Genomic DNA, 23,406 nt, shown 5'->3' with positions numbered 1-23,406 from the left:
GGCGAAGAGGAGGTGACTTTTGCTAACTATAGTTTATGGTAGTTGCAGACCAAGGGTTTTAAGATGGTCTTGGGATGGGACGGGGGGGAAATCGGAATAGACACTTAAAGAGAAAAAAGGACCGGTGCATTTTTCAGCACTAGTGACAACTTAGATTGTTAGGATACACGTAGGTACAGCATCGTATTTCAGGGTGACTCCCAGCTCGCCTTCAAAAAGCACCGCCTACTCCGCAAGTATTACTTGTAACTCAGCTGCTATCTAGAAGACCCACTGAGTAAAGTGGAGCTTGCTTCTGCGTAAATTCATACGAAGGGTGTATTATTCATATTTTTCTGAGCGTGAAACTCCAGAAAAAAACATACTCGTCTTTTTCGTTTTAAACCACCCCACCCCACCAAATCATAAAGGCATTTATTGTAAGATGGGCAGGCATATAAATTGTTTGAATACGACTAATAATCATTGCTTGTTTTATTATTATTCCCTTTTAGCAAATTTGTTGTTTTAGTAAATTATGGAATATTGTAGGTTAAATGTGCTCAACTATTCTAATGTTAACACTGATTTTGTGCTATCAAGTTTGTATTGATTTTTAGTCAACAAACCACATAGATTTTCTGCATGGCAGTCTGTCCCTAATCTCGTCTTTCAGCTCTTCTAACAGTGCAGCTATCATCACTGTAACAGTCCATCCATTTCACTGCTAGTTGTCCTCTTCCAATTTCCAAGAACCAGAGCTTTTTCCAGAGAGCCAGGTCTTTGCACAGTAAGGTAACTTCAGCTTGGTCATTTGTGTCTTCAGTGACAATTCTGGCTTAACAGTTCATATTAACATGGTCTATATTTTCTTTACAAATCTCTAGTTCTAAATCTCTTTCAGTATCATTCTCTTTCCTAACATTTGGAGAATATTTATTTTAAATATAAGTTTCATCCTTAAAATATATCCTCTTCAAAATATGTGATATATGAGAAAGAAGGTAGAAGAGAGTTGATCAGAACCAGAATATGGAAAACAGTTAAATATAGGTAGTCCTCAACTTTACAATTCATTTAGTGATCAAAGTTACAATGCCACTGAAAAAAGTGACTTATGACGATTTTTCACATGCCTGTTTCAGCATCCCCATGGTCACATGGTCTAAATTCAGATGCTTGACAAATGGCTCATATTTATGATGGTTGCAGTATCCCATGTTCATGTGATCACCTTTTGTAACCTGACAAGCAAAGTCAACGGGGAAGCCAGATTCATTTAACTGTGTTAGTAGCTTAACAAGTGCAGTGATTCACTTAATAACTGTGGCAAGAAAGGTCATAAAATTCACTTAAATGTTTCTAGCAACTGTTTCTAGCAACTGTTTCTAGCAACAGAAATTTTGGGCTCAATTGTGGTTGTAAGTCAAGAACTATCTACTAGCAATTTTATCAGGGATCTATCTGAAATTACAAATAAGAAATGTCTGCCAGCATGAAGTACATCCCTGGTAAAATTTAGTATCACAGAAATGGGGATTCAAGACACAGATCCTTTTGATTTCATATTTTTATATAACATTCAAATACCATAGTATCATTTAACTGCATGCAATATAATATCACAATCACAAATTCAATATATTTTGGACAAACTTGTAACGCAGAAACAAGGATTCAGATTAGAGCCCACAATTTTTGGCACTGCTGTGTTAAATCTAGGATACAGAACAGATCTGTTTGATTTTGCCCGATTTTTGCTCCCACCAGTAACCAATCATGAAATCACAGCTGTCTGCACAATAAGCAGCATATGAAATCTTGACTCCTTGCGAAACAAAAATGTCGATCCAAGGTATAGATCTGTATGATTTTTACTTGAGATCCAATTGAAAATATGCATAAAACACAAGACACCAACTTCTGTGTAAAAATCCTGTGACAGAAATCCTAATGGATGCTCTTCATTTGTACTCTGTCTGCCTGAACATTATAAAGCTGTAGTCATATTCTCATAGAAGAATAATGTGTTAATGTGGTGAAAGATCAAATGACTTCTATTATTTTTCTTTTAAAATGTCTACTTGGTATATGGAAACTATTACATTCTATTACAAATCAATATGGTCCCAAACACAAAACTATAAAATTCAGATTTGGCAATTCAGGCAACTTATTTCTACTCAGATTGCCCACCTCCACTGCCCAGATGCATAATGGTTTTCAGAAATATTTTGTAGATGTTATTTTCAGCAAATGTTTTCTTAGAATCAGACACTAGCTTTCAATGTTATTGCCTAGTATAATTCTTCAATTAAAGAACGTTTTACAGTACTCCATTTTTTACTAATAATTTTTTACAACTTGATTTATCCTCCAGCTCTAAGGTTGAACATTTAAGCATTTTAAAATAAATGGCACTTTTGAAATTTAGAACATAACATATTGGCAGACAAAATTTTTGGACAAAACACAATCCACAGCATTTTGAATTCTACTTTTGTTACCAGACAGTATGCCAAGTATCTCAAGGTTTTTCATTGTACCATATGGGCAGGTGGCAGGAAGAGAAATGATATGAATTTAAATAATTAGGAAGCTATTTTTGAAGTTTTTAAAAAACTATAATCTTGGTGGAATAGAATAAATATCAAATGCAAATGAACAATTTGGAGAATCTTGGAGTTAGTTATAGAGTCTTAAATATATGGTTTTATATTGTAAATTACTCTATAGAAGAACTCTAAATGTTTCTATAGTGCACCGTGGATATGTTTAGAGCTTATTTATCTATAGTGATGTTTGCTGAATATTAGTTGGTTCTGAATTAAGAGCATTCCCAAGACTCTCATCTCTTCTAAAGATCTTTGCTAGGTCTTCTAAGGGGACCCTTATCCCTCTAGAACACATTGTGTTATAGAGCCCCAATTCTCAGCTACCTTGTGTTCATAGTACATACACTCTAGTTCTATAGCATCTTTTAGTTCCTCACTATTGCCAGTCTTACCCTTTTGACTGCCACTATAAAGCATTTGGAATGGCATTTTAATTTCAGTTCTAATTTGCTAAAGGATTTCTACTTGCAACACGTGTTTCACAACAGACATCACCATAGAATAGATTTTCACAGAGAAACATAAATAATTTTACTAAAATAGTGTTTGATATTTGCTTTCTTATTGGTTTGATAGGATATACATAAGGTGGATGAATGCTTTCAGCTAATCTTACTCTAATCATGAGTGCAATAAATGTTTCACAAGTGACAAACTAAAAGATAGCAATGTAAGTTAGATAATAGTTTCAATTAACCTTTTATATAGAAAAAGCATTGATCAGATGTACATTTGTGAATGTTAAAAAACGCACACGTTCCCACTTTTTATGGAGTACAGGTAATCCTCAACTTACAACAGTTCATTTAGTGATTGTTCAAAATTATAACGGCACTGAAAAAGGGACTTATGACTGTTTTTCACACTTACAGCCATTGCAGTACTCCCATAGTCAGGTGATCAAAATCCAAATGCTTGGCAATTGGTTTATATTTATGATGGCTGCAGTGTCTCAGGGTCATGTGATCCCCTTTTGTGACTTTCCAAAAAGCCAAGTCAATGGGGAAGCCAGATTCACTTAACCTGGTTACTAAATTAACAACAGTGATTCACTTAACAATTATGGCAAGAAAGGTCATAAAATGGAGCAAAACTCTCTTAACAAATGTTTCACTTTGCAACAGAAATTTTAGGCTCGACTGTAGTCGTAAGTCGATGACTATCTTTAATTCAAAATTTGGGACTTTTGCATGCCTTGTAAAAGATGTGCAAAAGTAATTTATTGGTCCAGTGTTACAAATCATGCAATGCTAACATTGCCAAAAGTTACCGTGGTTATTTCTAGTCATACAAATATGACAGAAAAATCTTAAATATGATAAAATAAAATACACGAAAGCAGCTTTGTCTGCTTATTTATTTGAAGTTCACTAAGTTATACAATAAGGCAACAGAGTTATCCTAATACTGATAAAGGCAGAATATCCCTCCAGTGAGATATTTTTACAGATATGTGAAGTGAGATATGTACAAGTATTCTTATATTCTGAGAGGTTCAAAGGAGAAAAAATTTTTCAAGTATGTCCCAACTTTATATGTGTTTACAAGAAATCTTAAATATATATTAGTTCATTACAATATTAACTTATTATTGGACTTTTAATTAGTGTGGGGAGTTAAATCATGGATTAATTGGAGTTAAATGTATAAATTTGAGAGCATCAGACATTAATATTGTTCTACACATTGAATAAATATTGCCTAGATGTCTTAAATTCATGCTGCACAACGTATCTACATCAAACTTTTTACATCAATTGCACAAAATACAAAGGTGAAACTTTTATTTAAATAGTGCCAAACAAATTAAAACTACTTAGATATACTTTCTAACAAATTAGAAATATATTTCCAGGGGCCTTAAGTACATCTTCCAATTATACATTTCTATTCACCTTCTCCATTCCTATCTTGGACTAAATGATAAATATTCACGCTGTAATGAGTGCCCACGGCCACCAGTCTGCAATCAGATCTTTTCATTTTCCCATTACATACAATGTGCATGCAGTGCTACAATATTAAATTTCAAATCATTAAAATTCAAAACCCAAAACTTGGAAATTATACTTTATAATAATTTATTCACCTGCCTATTATAAATCTTAATGAAATCTGTTCAGTAGGAGAATAAGATTTTACACCTTCAGTGCAAAATTGCACAATAGTGATGGTCGCTACTTTTCCAAGAGGTCTTAAAAGTTCAAATTTATATATTAAAAGTAATTAAAATCATAATGAGCTATCTTTGGTCAGTATCCTGTTCCTAAAGGAATAATTTAACAACAACACTTGTGCTTGTCCCAATTGGATTCTTGCTTCAATAAATGCAATACATCAGCAAATACAACTATTCTAAATTGCATTTCCTTTAAATAAGCATTCTCCAACCTAAGAAGTTAAATCCTCCAATGATATTGTATTGATTCATGTCTTCCTTTCAGGAATTGTCCATAACAAGACAATGAAATGCCACAAATGGTACAAAAAAACCTTAGCAGTAAATATTTGAGATGCCTGACAGATAGGGAAAGCAAGACATTTCATGCTGCTGTGTTGATTATTGCTTTACTGAAAAATCTAGTTGAAATAATTACTACACTCAGAAAAGTAGTAATCTAGTTATCAGAAAATGTACAGAGAAGGAAAGAGATTTTGTCCAATATTAGCTTGGTTAAATTGGTGTAAGGAAAGCTAGTAAAAGATTTTGCAAGGAACTAGTTGTGACTTTTTTAAACGAAGATAGAAGATAACTACAAACATGCACACTAAGCCTGTACTGTCACTTTGATTATGCATGTGGTATAGTGACAGAATCACTAATTCATGGAATGGATGTGAAGAGGAGGAGGCAAGGAGAAAAAAAAGTGTCTTTTTTCTGTTTCAACTCTACCTTTTTTGACTGAAATTTCACTTTCGAAGGCATCTCTGTAGAACCAGCATTTTATCAGAATACATTTTCAAAGCACAGTATAACAGGAAACTATCATTTAGCAACCAATTAAGACACAAACTTCAGGGAAGCAGAGGGCCCAGGCTGAGCTCCACATGATGGGTGAGCCAAATGACTTCACAACTCTGATCACCTTCCTCTGTGGGGCGGATTGGAGCGGCAAGATTTTTGAACTCATGTCTCATCTTAAAGCTTACAGTAACTTTCCCTTCTTCTTTCTGTGGAGTAACTTTGATGAATATCCCAACTTTGTTAGCTTTCCGGAAAGCTATGATGCTACAAAACAGGGAAAATAATAATAACAACAACAATAGTAAAACAACAATAATATTGAAATAGTCTGTTGTTCAAGTAATTGCCAATTCAATTTCCTGGATCTTACAAACTTTCAATGCTGCTCCAGAATCTCTCAATTCTCAGGAGCAAATAATGTCATCTCCCCCATCTTTTCATCAGGAAAACCTTGACTAGAATAGTTAATTACCATAAATGGAAGAAGAGCTAGATGTAGTCCACATACTATATCTTGCTTTAATAGTTAAAAGCTATAAAAGCTGTACAAATTTATACTGCAAGAACAATCCTAGCAATACTCTCAACCTCATACATGAGCATCATACAGTATAAGCGATGCTTGTCCAGGATCCACAGTATTGTCTGGGATACTACACATCCACTTCATGAGCTGTTTGATTACCTTCTGGGAGGAGGCTTCGTGGTATCCGAAACAGAACATCCAGATTCAGTCACAGTTTTGTTCCATATAGTATTAACCTTGTGAACTCTCAAGCTTCCTCCTCCTGATATGTATTCAAGATGGACAATGACTTATACATATATGTGTACGTAGGTGTGTGTGTATGTATTTGTATAGTATGTGAATATGTGTGTTAAGTATGTATATGGGTAGATTTATATCTTCTGAGAGCAGGCAACAGAATTTCATTTTTAATCTGCCAGTGTGCTCACAGTTAGGATTACTGAACATAATACAGGTGGTCCTCGACTTACGACCATAATTCAGCCCAAAATTTCCATTAAATGAATTTTGCCCCATTTTATTACCTTTCTTGCCATATTTGCTAAGTGAATCACTGCAGTTAAGTTAGCAACACAATTGTAAAATGAATCTGGTTTTCCCATTGACTTTGCTTGTCAGAAGATTGCAGAAGGTAATCACATGACCTTGGGACACCGCAATCATAAATATGAGTCAGTTGCCAAGCATCTGAATTTTGATCATGTGACCATGGGGATGCCGAAACAGTCATAAGTAAACTTTTTCCAGTGCTGTTTTAACTTTGGATGGTCACTAAACAAACTGCTGAAAATCGAGGACTACCTGTATATTTTCTAGAACAAGAAAAAAAATCCAAACTTTCAGTGCAGATAATTAACAAGAAATTACTAGATGTTTAAAAATTGTAACTGATTTTCAATGAATTGACAGGCTTTTTACTATAACAACTTTAAAATTCATGGGGTATATAAAGAATATTCATTAGTTATTTCTCTTCAGTTTCAATAGTTCAATTATTTGGGATGGATATTTAGTATAAACTTGCAAAGTTCAAAAGCATTGACACTTATATGTAAATAAATGTATTAATGTGGTTAGTGTACCATGGCACCTCACTCCCAAAGATAAAAATTCTAAAAATATTCATAATTTCTCAAGTAATTGTTTTACTTCATTTTCTACTTTAGAGAGAATTAACCTAATAATTGTCCAGAAGAGAATTTATTGTAAGTACATTGGGGGGAGGGGGGGGAGAAATGGGACTAAGTAGTTACATTACTCAAGAAATGGCTACAAAACAAATCTGGGGCTGGCTTAGAGAAAAGATTTATTTGGTCCATCATCTTGCTTCCAACAGTAGCCACCCAAATGCCTTTGGGATGCTCACAAAAAACTTTAGTACTTGCTCCCTAGCAACTTCTATCAAAATACTACCTCCCTGGCAGATAGTACCCAGTGGCACTCCTGTATTTAAATCTGGAGGTTTTTCAGCTGCATTGTCAACAGTGATAGATCTCTCCTCCATAAATGTATTTAATTCCTTTTCGAAGGTATCCAAACTAATTTCAAATGAAGCCTGCATCTGATTCTGATGTTTGCCAGAACTGAAATCACTGGTGCAGTAGGTTCATTCTTCCTGCTGAACATGTTGGAATATGTATCAGGTGGATGTAGAACATGCCATTGGCACTTTATGAAATATATTATTTAGTCTATTTAGAATCTACTGCTACAAGGAGAAACAATATTTTTTGTAATTTTCTGCTAGAAAAAGTCAGGAAAGCATTGGTCAATTTTCAACAGTTGGTAAATGCAAGTCTAGCTATGAAAGCAGACAGACAAACTTACTCAGGGTCATCCTGGAAATCTTGAGATTCTGCCAAGTCATCATATTCTGCTGCTGCATCTTTGCCAGCCAAGATTAGTTCCTTGGAAGGAACCACCACCTGAAAAGAGATATAGCCAAAACAAAGGTTTCATAACAAATACGAAAACAACTGTAATTGCTAATGAAATTTGAACTACCATGGATACTTCTCATAGCCAAAAGATCTTCTCACAAGATCTAATACCCATACTAATCATGGGTATCAAAAGCCTCCTCTCCTTTTTTAAAAATAACACATTGCTGTGTTAAGGCAGAAAGCCATTCTAAATCTGAAAAAGGACTATGCAGATATTCACTTCATATATTTTTAGCATAGTATTGGAGTATATACATTAGCTTATACATGTAAGATGATAAGAAGCTATAGTACCTTTGCAGTACTGTTAATATCCTCGGGATCATTTTCCTCACATTCTTTTAAGGTCACATGGGTAAGGTTTTCCACTGGATTGGTTAGAGTTAGAAGAACTTGACTTTCCTATGAATGAAATAAACGAGACAAAATATTCATGAAGGTTCTATATGGTTCTATATTTTTGCCTGTATGATGCCCTTTTAGGGAGTGCTAACCTCCTAAATAGCAACATGAGCCATTATCCCACTCATTTTTCTAAACTATAAATATTCAGTCCATATTGGAATTAAGGAAAATTATACATTGGTTTTCAGTCAACCAAATTAAAATCAAACACAAAAATCAGAAATGGCAAGCAGCTACCCTACAGCATAACAAAATTTTAGGAGATTCACTGTTTCACCTTCACTCATCTTATTACCCCAGGCAACCAGTTCATACACTTCTCAACCAGACTTTTTCTTGATGGAAGGTGCTTCCTGAGTCATGGCTGAGACTGGGAGCATATAACAAAGTCTAATTGCTCTCCACAAACTCTTTCCTCTTTGATAGAAAAAAACGTCTTTTTGCCAGAGACCTCTGGGAGAAAGAAGCAAGAAATTGTGCGCTTGGGTTAGAGGAAGTCAAGATTCACTTTCTAACCTCAAATTTAAGACTGAAAGTTCCAGTAAGGATAGAAGAAGGAATCTGAGTCAAGGAATTACTACTTTAAGAAGCGTAAGTATATGCCTAGTTATCACTGCATTAAAATTTTTGAGGGGATTCTGGTTTTAATTTCCTATCTCTGGTTATTGTCTATTATAAACACAGTCCTGTCTGATAGAAAGTGGCATCTCTTTCTCTCAGAGTTGCTTTTATATTGGTAGATTCTTTTTTAAAAAAATATGTATATTGAGGGATTTTTTCCCCAGTGGGAGATTTCTATAGTGTTTATGATAATATCAGCACTATATAGTTTAATATCTTTGTCCACTGAATGTTTCACTTTATTTTTTAAAAAGCCATTTTCCTCTCAAATTATAACTTATAATCATGATCTAGCTTTCCAAAGGAAAGTAGGGTATGGCTATTTTCCATAATTATACACCTCAATGCTACAGAGGCCAAAGAGTAGCATCTTTAAAAAAAAATTTCTCCCAATCTTTTTCTCTGCTTTTTACCAGAAGCCAAAGAGCTTGCAAGATTAGTAAAAGAACATCAAGCAAAGGCATTTCAGGAAGTCACATGGTGATCATAATAATTAACAAGCACTACCCTGATGCTAGGGAAGGGGGCCATGGCTTCTAAAGCGAGAGGGCTTCTGGGAGAGAAGTTTGACACCTCCCAGTTTTCACCTTAAGGTTTGGCATTATCACTATACCTAATCTTTGCTACACAAAAGAAAAGGGAGATGCTTCAAGATTTACAATTCTCAAAAGCAGACATTAAACTTCTAACATTATGTTGTCATGTATTCCTTATGGACATCTTTTTCCATTTTTTCATCCTGATAGACTTTTGAATCCAATTTAAAAACAGTGGATTGTGAAACCATGAGTTACGAGTCATGCCTTCACTGAATCAATGTTACTAAACAACATGTTAGTTTTCCAGGCCTCTTTTACATTTTAAACAAAAAAGATTTAACAGCCACTCATATTCAGGCTTCATGAAGCTTTGAAGGTCCATCTCAAAAGAAGATTAAAGTAAACAATTACTAACCTTCATATAGCGCAGATTAGGAATAGACATGATTCTCACTTCTGGGATGTAATTGCTATAAATACAAATAAAAACACCATTAGGAAATATATGAATGGCATTGTCTCTAGTCTTTTTGCTATGCTTTATAATTTTAAATACCTCATTTTTCAATTATGCAGTTTTCAAATTATTCTCAACACTGAAGAATTTTAAAAACTGGCAAAATATATGATTGGGAAACAAGTTTTTTAAACTTGTTTAAGTTGTAACGTATAGCTTCCAGTTTGTTTTTTCATACAACACAGTAATTGGGCTTACTGTGAATTTCCTTTCTTTATTCACAGTAATATGGACCTCACAGGAAAGAGTTAATTTCACTTCTTTCAACTAGTAGGCAGGACTAGAAGACATTTTCCTATGCCATGAAAGAAATACCCTCCCTTCAGTAGCATGCACTAATTTCAGCTGAAAATCAGAAGTCTGGTAGCACCTTTTCAGACTTACACATTTTATGACTTGTGAGCTAGTAAAGTGATATAGGATTCAAATTAGGATGAGGGAAGGGGGGGGGGACACAATTCATTTATGCAGGCTTACATACAGTGTTGTGATGTTAAAAAACATTATGTTCCATGAAACCTTTTGATGTATGTGAGCTCAACTACCTTTCACTCAATTGTGCTATTAGAAGTTTTGAGTTTTCTTGTTTTCCAAATAATAATCATCTTCCTCTCCCTTCTGGTTTTTCGCTACCATATATTTAACATGGGTTTCCTACAATTATTTCAGCAGGGTAGTTTAACTTCTTTCTGAGGTAAATCACTATAGTAACAGAAAAAACTTGCTATTGACACGAGCACATATGAAATAGAAGAACAATGTTGGATAGTTTATAGGATAATAAACAAAATCAGCCACCACTTTCTTAAACCTCTCTATGCATATCCTGTAGGAGGAGACTGTTCAGTCTATCAATAAACATGTGCCTCTCTCTTCGTGGGATAGGGGATTCTTCCATCATTTCATGAACTTATCTCAACATACAAGCAGCCCTCTTTGCTGTTATAGATTCTTTACCTGATGATGTCAGGATGGCGTCTTCCTATGTCATCCTTTCCCCCCCCCCCCTTTTCCATTCGGCATGAAAGATGTGTTACAAGCAACTGTTTCAATATTGGGTACAACTAAGATCTAAAGACTGGCTTGCTCAAGCAATAGGAGATGTGTGCTAGCTATAGATATCATGGGCTACACGGGAGATTATTTTGCTGTACTATAGAGGTGTGAAATACTAACACTGGTGCTTGCTTCCACTGCTTTGGAGATGAATTCTCTACAATTCTGTCCAATCTCTGAATGGGCAATATCTTTCCCCCAATCACTGATCTCAAGTGTGATCTCTTTTCAGCACAGATCAGCTATTCTTGCCAGAATCACTTAGCTTGATTACCCACACTTCATGGTGTTAGCACCAATTTTTCACTATTTATTAATCTATTTATTAAATTTATATGCCACCCATCTCACTAATAAAATAACCAAGTGTGGCTTTTCCCAGTCCCTTTTATTTATTTTTTCTTTCTCAACCCTTACCATAGAGCTGAAAGGAAAGCTGGCTTTTTCTAGAAATCAAGGTTAAAGACTGAAGGAAGCAGTTTCCTCCATGGAATAGAAGTCATCTTATCTTCTGGCTAGGATAAGTAGAATAAACCTTACCTGCCAGTTCGTATTGTCAATGAATAATACTAATTTTCAATCTACCAGAGCAGAAACCAACTAAACTATTAGAAGCACACATACTTGAATTATATGGACATTACAGCCTTTGTCAAAGAAAAACATAATATTTAACATAATGTCTAGTTGATTGCACTGCATTGTTTAATAAAATTGGAATTTTGAAAACTATATTTTCATACATTTATTGTGTCTATATTCACAAGAAAAGCTAAAATAGAAAGTCTGCTACTAGCACACTATTTTTCTGTGTGCTGGAACTTGGATTGTGAGAACCTGTATTTACTAGAAGAAACCGTATACATTAGATACAGAGTTGTCCCAACAACGAGAATTTGCTTCAAGTCTTTTGTTTTCTTGCAGTCAGTTTTCAAAATACTTACACAGCAGCCAATTGAATTTTGAATTTTATTGATGTGGGGTTGAACTCTGGTTTACTCAAATTGTGTTCACATTTCTACAAACAAAAGAAAAAAAGAGAATAAGAAGTTTGTAAAGCTATGCTCAAGAATTATAAATGTAACTGCAGAATCATTTTATTTTACTCAATTCACTAAACCAAAAGGTAAGGGCGGCCAAGAGTGGCTGTATCCAAGAGTGGCTGTTGACAGTAGAATGGAAACTGCTACTGGGATGGATTCCTCCTATCTCAAAACTGCTAGAGAACCCAGTGTTCTCCAGAAGGGATATGAAGAAAAGAAGGGACATGAGCACGGGAGAAAAAAACCAAGGGCATTCATCCATATCAATATAAAGCATTTCCTTAACAATGGAAATAGCTTATAAAAATGCTGAAAGATTTTATTCAGATACTTTGTTTCCTAAAAAGAACCTGCTCTATTTTCAGACCTAGCCCAAGAATGAAGTAAAAAAAAAAAACAGTCAAACTTCAGTTCTTTATTTGCATAACCATATAGACAGAATCTTGCCAAATGAAACCTAAATCTCTTCCTCTTCTCACAATCCAGCTCCAAACTGCTCCCTCTTGTTCAACCATTGGAATGTAGTCCCTCCTTCCTGGGAACCTGCTGTATTATTGTAATCCACTACATCACCTCCCCCTTCATAGACACATTTCAACACAACTGTCGAAGTTTATTTAGTTCAGGATGTTGTTTCCTATCACAGCTATCCACAAGCGTTTGACAAGATAATATGGGGGAGATGGAAACATACCTTGCCTAGGAACTGATAGAAATATAACCACGATGCAGAAAACCTACAGATTGCCTTCTGCGTCACAAATGTATCCAACATAACATTTAAACTTACATTCATTTTGGCAATAAATTCTACAAATAATACAAAATTATATTTTAAATGCATCTTGCAGGGTAAGATTCTTTACATCTTTGGAACTTAGTCTTTTTTTAGTCTTCCCTTAAGTCATTAGTTCTCATGCTTCAAATAAGAACTAAAGAATTCAACTCAATGATAAATATACTTGTAGTTATTAAGCACTTAGTGTCTATCTCATTCTATTTATTTAGCATGCATTGCCTGGAATTGTCAGTATTCCATATTACTCCTCACCACTATTATCAGTAGCCACTGAAATGAAACAGGGAAAGTTACATCTTTGTGACCTCACAACACAAAGTAAGATGAACTTGATATCATGAAAGATCAAGCTATGCAATTATCACTTTTGGCAGTATAAATTTACAAGTGGGTTTCATAAAATGCATTTATAAAGGACACTGCCTCATTGTATAGACACAGAGTAGCAATATTTTCCTATTGAAATAATACAAATTTATTGTAATTTAAGAATTCACAAAAAGTGCCTTCCCATGCCAATTACATTCAAAATCAGCCAAGGGCCAAAGCTGAAAGAAAACTGTAATAATTCCAGGACAGGGAATTCTGGAATTTGCATATAATCTCTAATTTTGTCAAAAGTTTCTGTGATGGCTGTATAATTTTTCATAGTGATTACATACCCTGCATCGCAGTGAGCGTTTGATCAGAAGGTGTTTATGACGTGGGTAAAGTTGAGAAGCACAAATGGGCTGAAAATCTGGCTGCAGGAGACGCTGCTTTAAGGTGGTCACTGTTCACAACAAAGGAAGTTCAGAAAATTCACAATCTCAGTTAATGATTTTGAATAATAAGAACAAGGACCATTTGAATCAATAATCTTGGACAGAAATGTGAAAAGACAAGCTAAACAATTACCTTCTGTTAGATTGACTGGCCTTGTGTAATAATCCTCAGGTAAAGGTTCTACTTCTTCCACAGCCTGAGCTAGTTCAATTTTTATCTCCTTGTGGTCTTCCCCTTCTTTCAGCCTAAGGCAAAGGGAATGGATCGATTGCTTTTAAAAGAAACCGTAAAAACCTGAGCAGTACTAAATTGTTGGTTCAAATGAAGCAGTATAGAGCTACTAGAGATCAAGCCTTTATGTTCAGATCTTATTGCAGCACTTGGAATAGAAGTACCAAGCGGTAGCACTCAACCTAATTTACATTTTAACACTGAATTAATATAGATAATAGCAAATTTTAGAAGTAAGAACATGAACTGTATTTTTTTTTATAAAATGACACTTTAGACAAGATCGCAGGTACATCTTAGATGTCCACACACTGGTAATGAAAGGACAGCATTTAACTAATCAGCTAAAGAAGGAAGACCCAGAATTATCCTTGATTCTGAGGCTATTTCCATTTTATATAATCGGGATTAAGCAATGTAACTTTAATCAACCACTGATATGAAAGAACTAGTACTCACGAAAGTCCAGTAAGGGCGCTGATAGGGGCCCCAGGCCTCTGACGTTGGAGCCTGGTTCCAAGGCCATATTTGTCCTACAAGAGATACAGGTAATCCTTGATTTATAACTGGTTGCTTAACAACCCTTCAAAGTAATGAAACTGGAAAAAAAGTTATGTATGACCCATCCTTGAAGTTGATTGCCACACCATCTCCACAGTCATGTATTTCAGGCGGTTGGCAGTCAGCTCACATTTACAATCAGCTTGCAGTGTCCCACAGTCATATTATCACGTTTTGCTACTTTTTTGCCATTTTCCAGCAAAAATATGTCCATTGGATAAAGTGTTTCACCCTTACAACCACAGAGTTTGCTTTAACTACCACAGGGACTCATTCAATGACTGTTGTAAAAACAGTAATAAAAACGAATCTGATCACGTGGTGCCTCAGTTTACTACCACAATTACTTAAAATCAAAATTCTGGTTCCAACTGTGGTTATGAGTCAAGGATTACCTGTCAGTAACAAGAGGTGAGACAGCAAATGAAAACATACAATCTTGAGGTTTGGGGCAGCTTAAAAACAAGATGTATCAATTACAAGAAAAGCACATCTGGAAGTTTTTTCTGTTCAGAGAAAGTTTTGATAATTTGATAAACAGAAATCAAACACACAAAAGCTAAAAAAAAAGCAACAAGCCTTTCAATCATCGTTTATTCTACTTAAAAGTATTTTGATTTAGTGCTTACATTTAAGTTCCACTTGATGATTAAGTCTTCTAGCTCAGAACATAAATATTTATTTATTAAATTTATTTGCTGCCTATCTCATATCCAATGACACTGGGAAACTTACAACATAAATAGTTTAAATTCTAGGAGGAAATTCCAGAGAGTATTTTGTGGCCAAATACCCTCTGCTGCGTGGGGTGTCAAACTCGCAGCCCTCAGGCCAGATGCGTCATGTGCTGGCCCCGCCCCCACCTGGTTTAGCGAAGGGGGAAACAGTCCCGATGTGTTATGTGACAATGCCTTGACGATGCGAGTTTGACACCCCCGCTCTACTGCAATAGACCTGAAGAAGATCTAGAGGTGAAAAATACATAAATGACTGTAATGTTATGAAATCACACCATTATACTGTACTTGAGTTAACAGTTAGCTGAGGTACTTGCCAACAAATTGATTGACATTCTGAGTTGTGACAACAGATATCAAAACTGAAGGTTGCCAATTTCTAAGGAAAAGTTGGCTAGATTCAAAAGTATTCCTCTGCATACAGAAAATAATTGAAATGGTTCTTTTCCCATTAGTGCCAGACCAGTGCACTAAAAAATGAAATCTAAAATGAAACTAAATATCTACATGTACAAGAGGTCAGGCAACTTTTCAGAGAAGTATGGCAAGTGCTATAGTTCACTGAATCCAATGTTAAAAGCAGTTTATATGGCAATGTTACTGAGTCAGGTAACTTATCTCTTATCTCCCTGCTGCTCCTAATAGTTTGGTCTATGTTATCTTCATGGTAAGAATAGAAAGTTTAGCCTTGTACCATAAATAAAATTGCTAAATACTTTGGGATATTATTTTGCCTCTCTAACTCTCCTATTGTTTTGTAAACTTTTGGTGGGTGGCTTATTGTTTTAGTTTAAAAGAAAGGAAAATATTTTCATTTATCTATATGGCATATCAGATAAAATTTATATTAACATTTCTATACAAGATTGCTATTTAAAAGGATTTATTATTTTTAACAGGGAAAGAAATATTTAAGTGGCAAGATTATAGACAGGGAGTAATGTATTTATAGGCAGTCTATAGTTCAAGAGGACTAAAATGTGTCAAAAAATCATAGGCAGTGGAAATCCAGAACATACTTGTCCAAGCAAAATCTATCCAACTGTTCTTAACAGCATTCAAGTTCATCAAATGTACTGTGACCGCACAGTACATTTATATGGTCTTACACTGAACAATTTTGGTTTTATGTAAAAAAAATATTAAGGAATACACTGATTTATATGACTACTAAAGTCAAATGTGTATTAATTCATTCAGATTGAATATGAACTTTCCTATTATGAACATGTTAGTCACCCAAATGCAACAATGACAATTTGACTAGCTGAATCCAGCTAAAGGAACCAACTAAAGGAACTTACCACTACATGTATAGTATGTTGCTGTGGAGGGCCCCCAAATTAGCGGCAGGTAGCAACGGAGATAAAAAAAATGCACCAATAAAGACAAAAGCAATGCATAGAGCAAGCAGGTTATACAGTTATCCAAAGGCAGCAAGCATATGCAAAATTATTTAGCCAAGAAAAAAAAAAAAGCTTTTTATTTGACACTGAATGCAAAGCTGAAAATTAAAACAAAATACATATTTAAGTACAAATATCTCAGACATTACATTTGTGCCGACTATGAGCTAAATCGTTGCATACAGAATAATAGTAATCCAGCATTTGAAAATCAAAGGTATTGGGGCCCATTTCCAAATCTGAACCTTCACTGTAAAATACAAGCCAAGTCACTTTTATGATTTCACAGTATGAATGCCTACATTTATTTCACGTACAGATAGTTTTCAACTTACGACCACATTTCAGGCCATAACTTCTGTTGCTAAGTGAGACAGTTAAGTACATTTTGCCCCGTTTTATGACCTTTCTTGCCCCAGTTGTTAAGTGAATCTGGCTTCCCCATTGACTTTGCGTGTCAAAAGGTAGCAAATCACATGATTCCAGAACACTGCAACTATCATAAATATCAGTCAATTATCAAGCATCTTAATTTTGATCACAAGACCATGGGGATGGTGCAATGGTCATAAATGTGAAAAGTGATCATAAGTCACATTTTTCAGTGCCATTGTAATGTCAAACAGCCACTAAATGAATTGTAAGTTGAGGACTACCTGCAGATACCTCTAGGTAAAACGTAAGCTACGAAAACTTCAGATAAGGTCCAATTATTATTTTTAAAATTTTCTTGCTTCGGTTTTAAAAATGTCAGCTACAACAACAATTGTATCACTGCATTTTAAAATGTTAAACATCTGATTTTTAAAGTGTGATCTCAACAATTTCTATGCTGTTTTCCTAGCTTACCGAAAAAGCCAGTGGCATGTACGGTCGCCGTCGAACTAATTTTTTACGATCTCTTTCCATCTTCTCCTTCTGAGCCAACTGTTGATAATACTCCACCAGTTTATTAATCTATATATTAAAAAAAACATTTTAAGATATTCATGAGAAAGCACATTCTTTACAAGATTTTTTTCCCCTGAATTCACTCTGAATTTTTTAAAAAAAACCTTTCACTGCATTTATAAACCTTCACATACTGGAGTTTAAAATTTACTCTCTCTCTTCCTAGCAACTCTTTCTTCCCCTATTTATTTTCTTTATGTTTATTTTGCGCTACTACTCTACATTACTACATATTTATCAATTTAAATGGACATTACTGTTCTTTTGTAAAGGCTGAACATACAGAAATCGGACAAATCAATACATTCCTGATTTATTTCACTTTCATTATTTCCTTGTAAATTCATTTATTCCTCAATAAACCTGCAATGTTAAAACTATCCATGTAAAAATTCCACATGTTAAAAAAAATCTCAAAATATATATTTCAACATATATTTTAACACTGGCATGTTGTAGCTTATGTTTTTGTTGTTTTTAAATGCATATTTTATTGAAATAATAGGATATGCGCATGTGCGCGCATACACACACAATACTTATATAGACTAAGCTACATAAAGACCAGTTTTGTCTTCATTCTTGGACTAACTACTGCTGTGTCTATGCCTGAACAGGAACTAAGCTGATCTGAAGCATGATTCTATGTATCAAGCCTTGTCGTCTGGCTTAATTAATCCGTTAATTCCAAGGTCATCCTACTAACTGAATCAGAAAGAGAAACTGAAAGAAAATTTTGAATTACTGATGCCTTCCCTTTGTATGGGTCTTTTACTTAAGTGATAATCAGTACTCAAAGGTCAAATCAGGCCCATATCAGAGAAAAGCAGAAATCATCTAAGTCAGGGGTCGCCAACCTTTTGGACCTCAAGAACCACCAAACTTGTAATTTTAGATTCCAGGGACCACTAACCGGTTCTGTGGGCATGGCCTAATTTGTGGGTGTGGCTTGGTGGTCATGTGACTGGCTGGCCATGGCTTGTATGTAAATATTATAAATATTTATATAAATATTGAATTTTTTATTAAAAAGTGCAACTTTTACCCAAAATCAGGCAAAGCAGGAAGACTGAGTTGCTCACAGAATTGTTCAGTGATCTATCTGTCTGCCATCGGCTAGCTCAGCCTGTCACATAAAATTTGCTTGTAAGCAAATTCACAAAATTAACTCACAATACACTGTGTATGTAAATATTGGTTTTTTTTATAAAAAAGAGCTTTACCCAAAATCAGGCAAAGCAGGCAGATTGAGTTGCTCACAGAATCATTCAGTGATCTATCTATCTGCCATCAGATAGCTCAGTCTCTCAAATTTGCTTGCCATGAGTCTGCACTGAATTTGCTTGCAAGCAAACCTTCAGTCCTAAGGGAGGTTCAGCTATACTTAAAGGCAGAGCCAAAGATCTAAAGACTAGCTAGAAAACAAGAAATCCAACCATTTCCTGCTTCCTAGCTAATCTAAATCTCCTGGCACAGCAGAACAGATGATGGTCGGAAAAAGGAAAAATTGCAATTTAGCAGGCAAGTTTGCTGGGTAAGGAGTGAGTAGGCGGGGAGGGTTCCTGTGGGCCACGTGGGCTGAGCAGCCTTGTGTTTCTGTGCAGCCTAGATTAATTGCTTTGGCAGGGTGCTCTGGGGGTGAGATTTCTCTGCGGCCCACCAAAATTTTCTCACGGCCTACCGGTTGGCGACCGCTGATCTAAGTCACAGGTGTCAAACTCAATTGTGTCATGTGACATATTGCAATGATTTCTCCTTTTGCGGAGCTGGAGTGGGCATGATCTGTGTGTGATGCATCCGGCCAGCAAGCCAGCAGTTTGACATCCCTGATATAAGCTTTTACTTTCTACATATATTGATGACTAGAAGCTATCTAGTTGTTCGTAGGAAGACAATGGATCTGGGAAGAAAAACTAACCTAAACAAAAGGTAACCTCCTTCTTCTAAAAATGATACAGGAAGACTGTGATCTTCCCTGCACAGATCATAGCTGGCATTTCCAGGGCTAATAAGATCAGTGCAGGAAGGCAGTGTCTCAAAGCAGGGCAGCTATAGGAAAATACATGGACTTGATGCTTTTTCTACCAGTGCACTTCATACCGAGGCCAATATTTATATTGCACTGCTAAATCAGTTGGGGGAAGACTGTGAATACTCTCAGTCACTTGAGACTTATTCTCTCAAACTTAATCACTAGATATGTTTTTTTTAGTTACCTTTTGTGTATAAGGATTTTCAGGTTCCTGCCAACCTCCACTGGCTGCAATATAACAAAAAATAACATCCATAATTAAAAAGAAGATAATCATGAAACACATGTTCTAGTCAAAAATAAACTATATAGAAAGTAACTGTCTGCTTCTCTCATTTGCTAAATCCATCATGGGGCTAATACTGTGTAATTGTTATTTAGAATGACATAATACTGTGTGTTTCATCACTACATCATGAGTAAGAAAGCAGCTTGTGTTTCTAGTCTAGTAACTGACTGTTGAACATAGGATATAAAATATCAAAGACAGGTGCTAAAAATCTATTTTGTACCTTCCATTTTCCCTTGCAAATTTTCCGGTTGAAAGGGAATTTTATTGTTATGGAAATAGCACACAGTGAAAAAGACTTCGGTAAGGAAAATCAGCAGATAGTATGTAACAACAATGTACAATGTTACAGAATGAAACATTACAAAACATCCCACTCTTATATTCATCTTCAAAACATATCTGTGGGGAGAGAGAAGGCGCAGACATCTATACAGATACCTAGGGGATTCTGAGTTCATAATATTCTCTGCAAATATTGGAGACCAACCCTCCTTGAAATAAAAGTGGAAGGCTGACAAATTCTTTTTTCCTTCAAATTGCCTTTAATAAGGGTTCCCATTCTTATATCTCTTATGTTAGAGATATATGCTAATTTTGGAACCATTGGGAAGGACCAGCATTAAGAGACATAATTGCTGAAATGATTGAAACTACCTCCATTGTTTTTCTTTAGCTTTGTTCTACTATTCCTCTGCTTCCTTTGGTACAATTATATGGAAAAAGTAATTCTCTTACAAAATTTAGCATTGTTTCATTCAAAAGAAAAGATGAAAAAAGACATCGAAATTAGTGTCATTATATTTGAAGAAATAAAGTCCATAATTATACTGCATGCTTTTTTGTCCTAAATTTTCCACTATTCATTGTTTGCAGATGAATCAAGCTCTAGTGTTTTGAGAGACAACAAAAGCCTGTTTTGTCCACACTCTTCACACTATACATATATATCTTCTACAATCTTCTGAATGAAATAATGCTAAATTTTCTAAGAGAATTACTTTTTTCCATAATAATCAAGCTCTTAAAGCAATTACTCATGCTGGATAGTTCTATCTCTAAATGTCCATTGCAAGGAAAAATATTTCCCAATTGCTGCAAAAATTGCACAAGATAAACTTTTGATCCAATCCAATATGAAGTTTAAATATTCTCAATAAGAATTATTCAATAACATATCTGGAAACCCTCATTATCAACTGAAATGACATAGCACATATTTATAAAACCCAATTCTTTTTGTGACAAGACCCCATTAATCAATAATTTTAATTCCATCCAAATTCTATAAACCTTTGTGTATATTACCAGTTTTTAGCATAATATAACAGTGTTCCCCATTTGACCAATAACTCTGCATAACATGTAGTGTTTTTTAAGCCATCCTTGTCCCATTTATTTTAGATATGATACTCACCAACTGATTTATCTGCCATGCCAACATCCCTGGATGTCCAGCGGCAAAATCCACAGGCCAGATAATAAGCTTTTTTCATTGTAGTTTTAGCTGGATCATCAGGCAATGGAGCAGGAATGCTTGTTGCTCGGGTAGAAAGAGTGTGCATACAGCAAGGACAATCAAAACAGTTAGCACACCTAAGCAAGAAGATACCAGTATTAGCTTTTTAATTGAATGGATTTGATTATATTTTCCTTCTTAGAGAGACAATGCTCATTGTTATGTAAACCATATTGATTTGAAATTAAAAACTGTGTATAAATTGGAGCCAAATTTCTTGATTTATAAATGTACATATAATTCAAAAATTGCTTCTAATAATAAGTTTTAAAATAGTATTTTTTGCTCAGAAAAATTCATAGAGCAATCAACAGGAAGCAAATTAATGTTATCTCTTCCTTTATAAAAATACAAAAACCTTGCCATGCATATATCTTCAGATTTTGTAATAATCAATCTGTTAAGATTCTATACAGATAGTCCTCCCACTTACAACAGTTCATTTAGTAACCTTCTGAAGTTTCAACAACACTGAAAAACGTGATTTATGTCAGTTTTTCACACTTATGACCTTTGCAGCATCCCCATGGTCACGTGATCAAAATTCAGACACTTGGTAACTGACTCGTATTTATGACAGTTGCAGTGTCCCATCATCATGTGATCACAGTTTGTAATCTTCTGACAAGCAAAGTCAATGGAGAACTGAAATTCACTTAACTGTATGGCAACTGTGTTACTAAACAAATGCAGTGGTTCACTTAACAACTGTGGCAAGAAAGGTCATAAAACAAGATAAAACTCACTTAATAAATATCTCACTTAGCAACAGAAATTTTAGGTTCAATTATGATTGTAAATCAAGGACTACCTGTACTATTAAATTCAAAGAGGGTTTCAAATTAATAAGTATGTGGTTAAATATAAAGAGATTATGCAAAATACAAAAGAAAAGCTTTAGGAAAAGAAAGGGTGTGTATGTGGAATGTAGCCTTACCTATTTTTTTTGAGCTTGGCTTCAGCTGAAGGCATATTCTCCAAGCAGCTGGGACAATAGTGAGAATCCACCTATCAAATAATTTTTAAAAGTCATCATTCTTCACCACAATACTTGAACTAATGCTACTTCTTATATTTGGAATAAAAAAGACATTTGGATTTTTAGGAGCTGGGATAGGACAATATCCTAAAAACTGATTTATAAACCATAAAACTTTAATTTGATTATTGATCGTTACTTCAGATTTTGCTCTGAAAAATCAGATAGGCATTTTAATTGTAGAGGTAAGATCCAATATCAGAAAAACGTTGTGAGTCTTCTGCTTCTCCTGGCTAGTTTCCAAATATATACCTTGAGGCTTGTGGAGAAAATTTATCCCATTTTAAAATGAAATATTAAAATGTAACATCAAATGTCATGCTCAGGAGACATAAGGTGAATCAGAAGGGCTGACAATTAAATGAAACGAAAAGATTGTTCTCCAAAATTGTGCATAATTTCTTTCTATTCTAGACATTATTGAGAGGAAATTTAGATCTCTACCAGAAAAATACTCAGCATCCTTATTAAACTACAATCCCCCGGATTATTAATGACAATTAAAATTGGCATTATACCTGGGATGAAAAAGAAACTTATAATCAGCAGCGATTCTATTAATTTTCTAGCAGATATTCTTCTCATTCTCAACTATTAATATTTTGAACAGGAGATGCCAAAGACCAAATTTGGAATGTGTCCTGTCATGAACCAATTCTTAAAATTTATTTTCTATCCAACTGGGTTCCAATAGCTTGTCACCTTCTTTAATTACTCTTTAGGTTTTTTTTAAATTACTCTTTAGGTTTTTTTTCAGAACTGAACAACTGAAAAGTAAGTCATTCAAAAACAAATACTTCAAACTAAGACCATTTAATCATAATGACTTAAGATATTTCTTGTTCAATGCTTATAGACCAGGGGT

The 23,406-nt window shown here is 34.8% G+C and overlaps 1 protein-coding gene and 1 long non-coding RNA gene across 3 annotated transcripts; one reads left to right on the top strand and one right to left on the bottom strand.

Moving 5' to 3' along the window:
* Positions 1-31: 31 nt before the first annotated feature.
* Positions 32-11,903, top strand: LOC148126911 (uncharacterized). Its single transcript, XR_015741710.1, has 4 exons — positions 32-169; positions 656-774; positions 8,737-9,027; positions 10,338-11,903. It is a non-coding gene; the product is annotated as an uncharacterized LOC148126911 (long non-coding RNA).
* On the bottom strand, positions 1,535-22,510 carry DCTN4 (dynactin subunit 4). 2 transcript variants are annotated; one of them, XM_087924273.1, is made up of 13 exons: positions 22,440-22,506; positions 21,401-21,579; positions 19,879-19,922; positions 17,561-17,668; positions 16,610-16,630; positions 14,467-14,540; positions 13,909-14,021; positions 13,674-13,783; positions 12,114-12,187; positions 10,012-10,066; positions 8,326-8,433; positions 7,916-8,013; positions 1,535-5,823 (listed from the first exon to the last, which is right to left on the bottom strand). In XM_087924273.1, the coding sequence occupies exons 1-13, from the start codon at positions 22,472-22,474 to the stop codon at positions 5,610-5,612; spliced, it is 1,233 nt and encodes a 410-aa protein (XP_087780399.1). In that variant the 5' UTR covers positions 22,475-22,506; the 3' UTR covers positions 1,535-5,609. The 2 variants fall into 2 exon arrangements, with proteins under 2 accessions (XP_087780399.1, XP_087780400.1); XM_087924274.1 differs by lacking the exon at positions 16,610-16,630 and having other exon boundaries at positions 22,440-22,510.
* Between the last annotated feature and the right edge of the window lie 896 nt (positions 22,511-23,406).

This window comes from Pseudonaja textilis, chromosome 2 (assembly GCF_049901715.1).
Source record: "Pseudonaja textilis isolate UNSWEBS1 chromosome 2, rPseTex1.2, whole genome shotgun sequence".
Classification (NCBI taxonomy): Eukaryota; Metazoa; Chordata; class Lepidosauria; order Squamata; family Elapidae; genus Pseudonaja; species Pseudonaja textilis.
The sequence above is the reverse complement of the archived record's forward strand: the minus strand, read 5'-3'. Positions and strand labels throughout refer to the sequence as shown.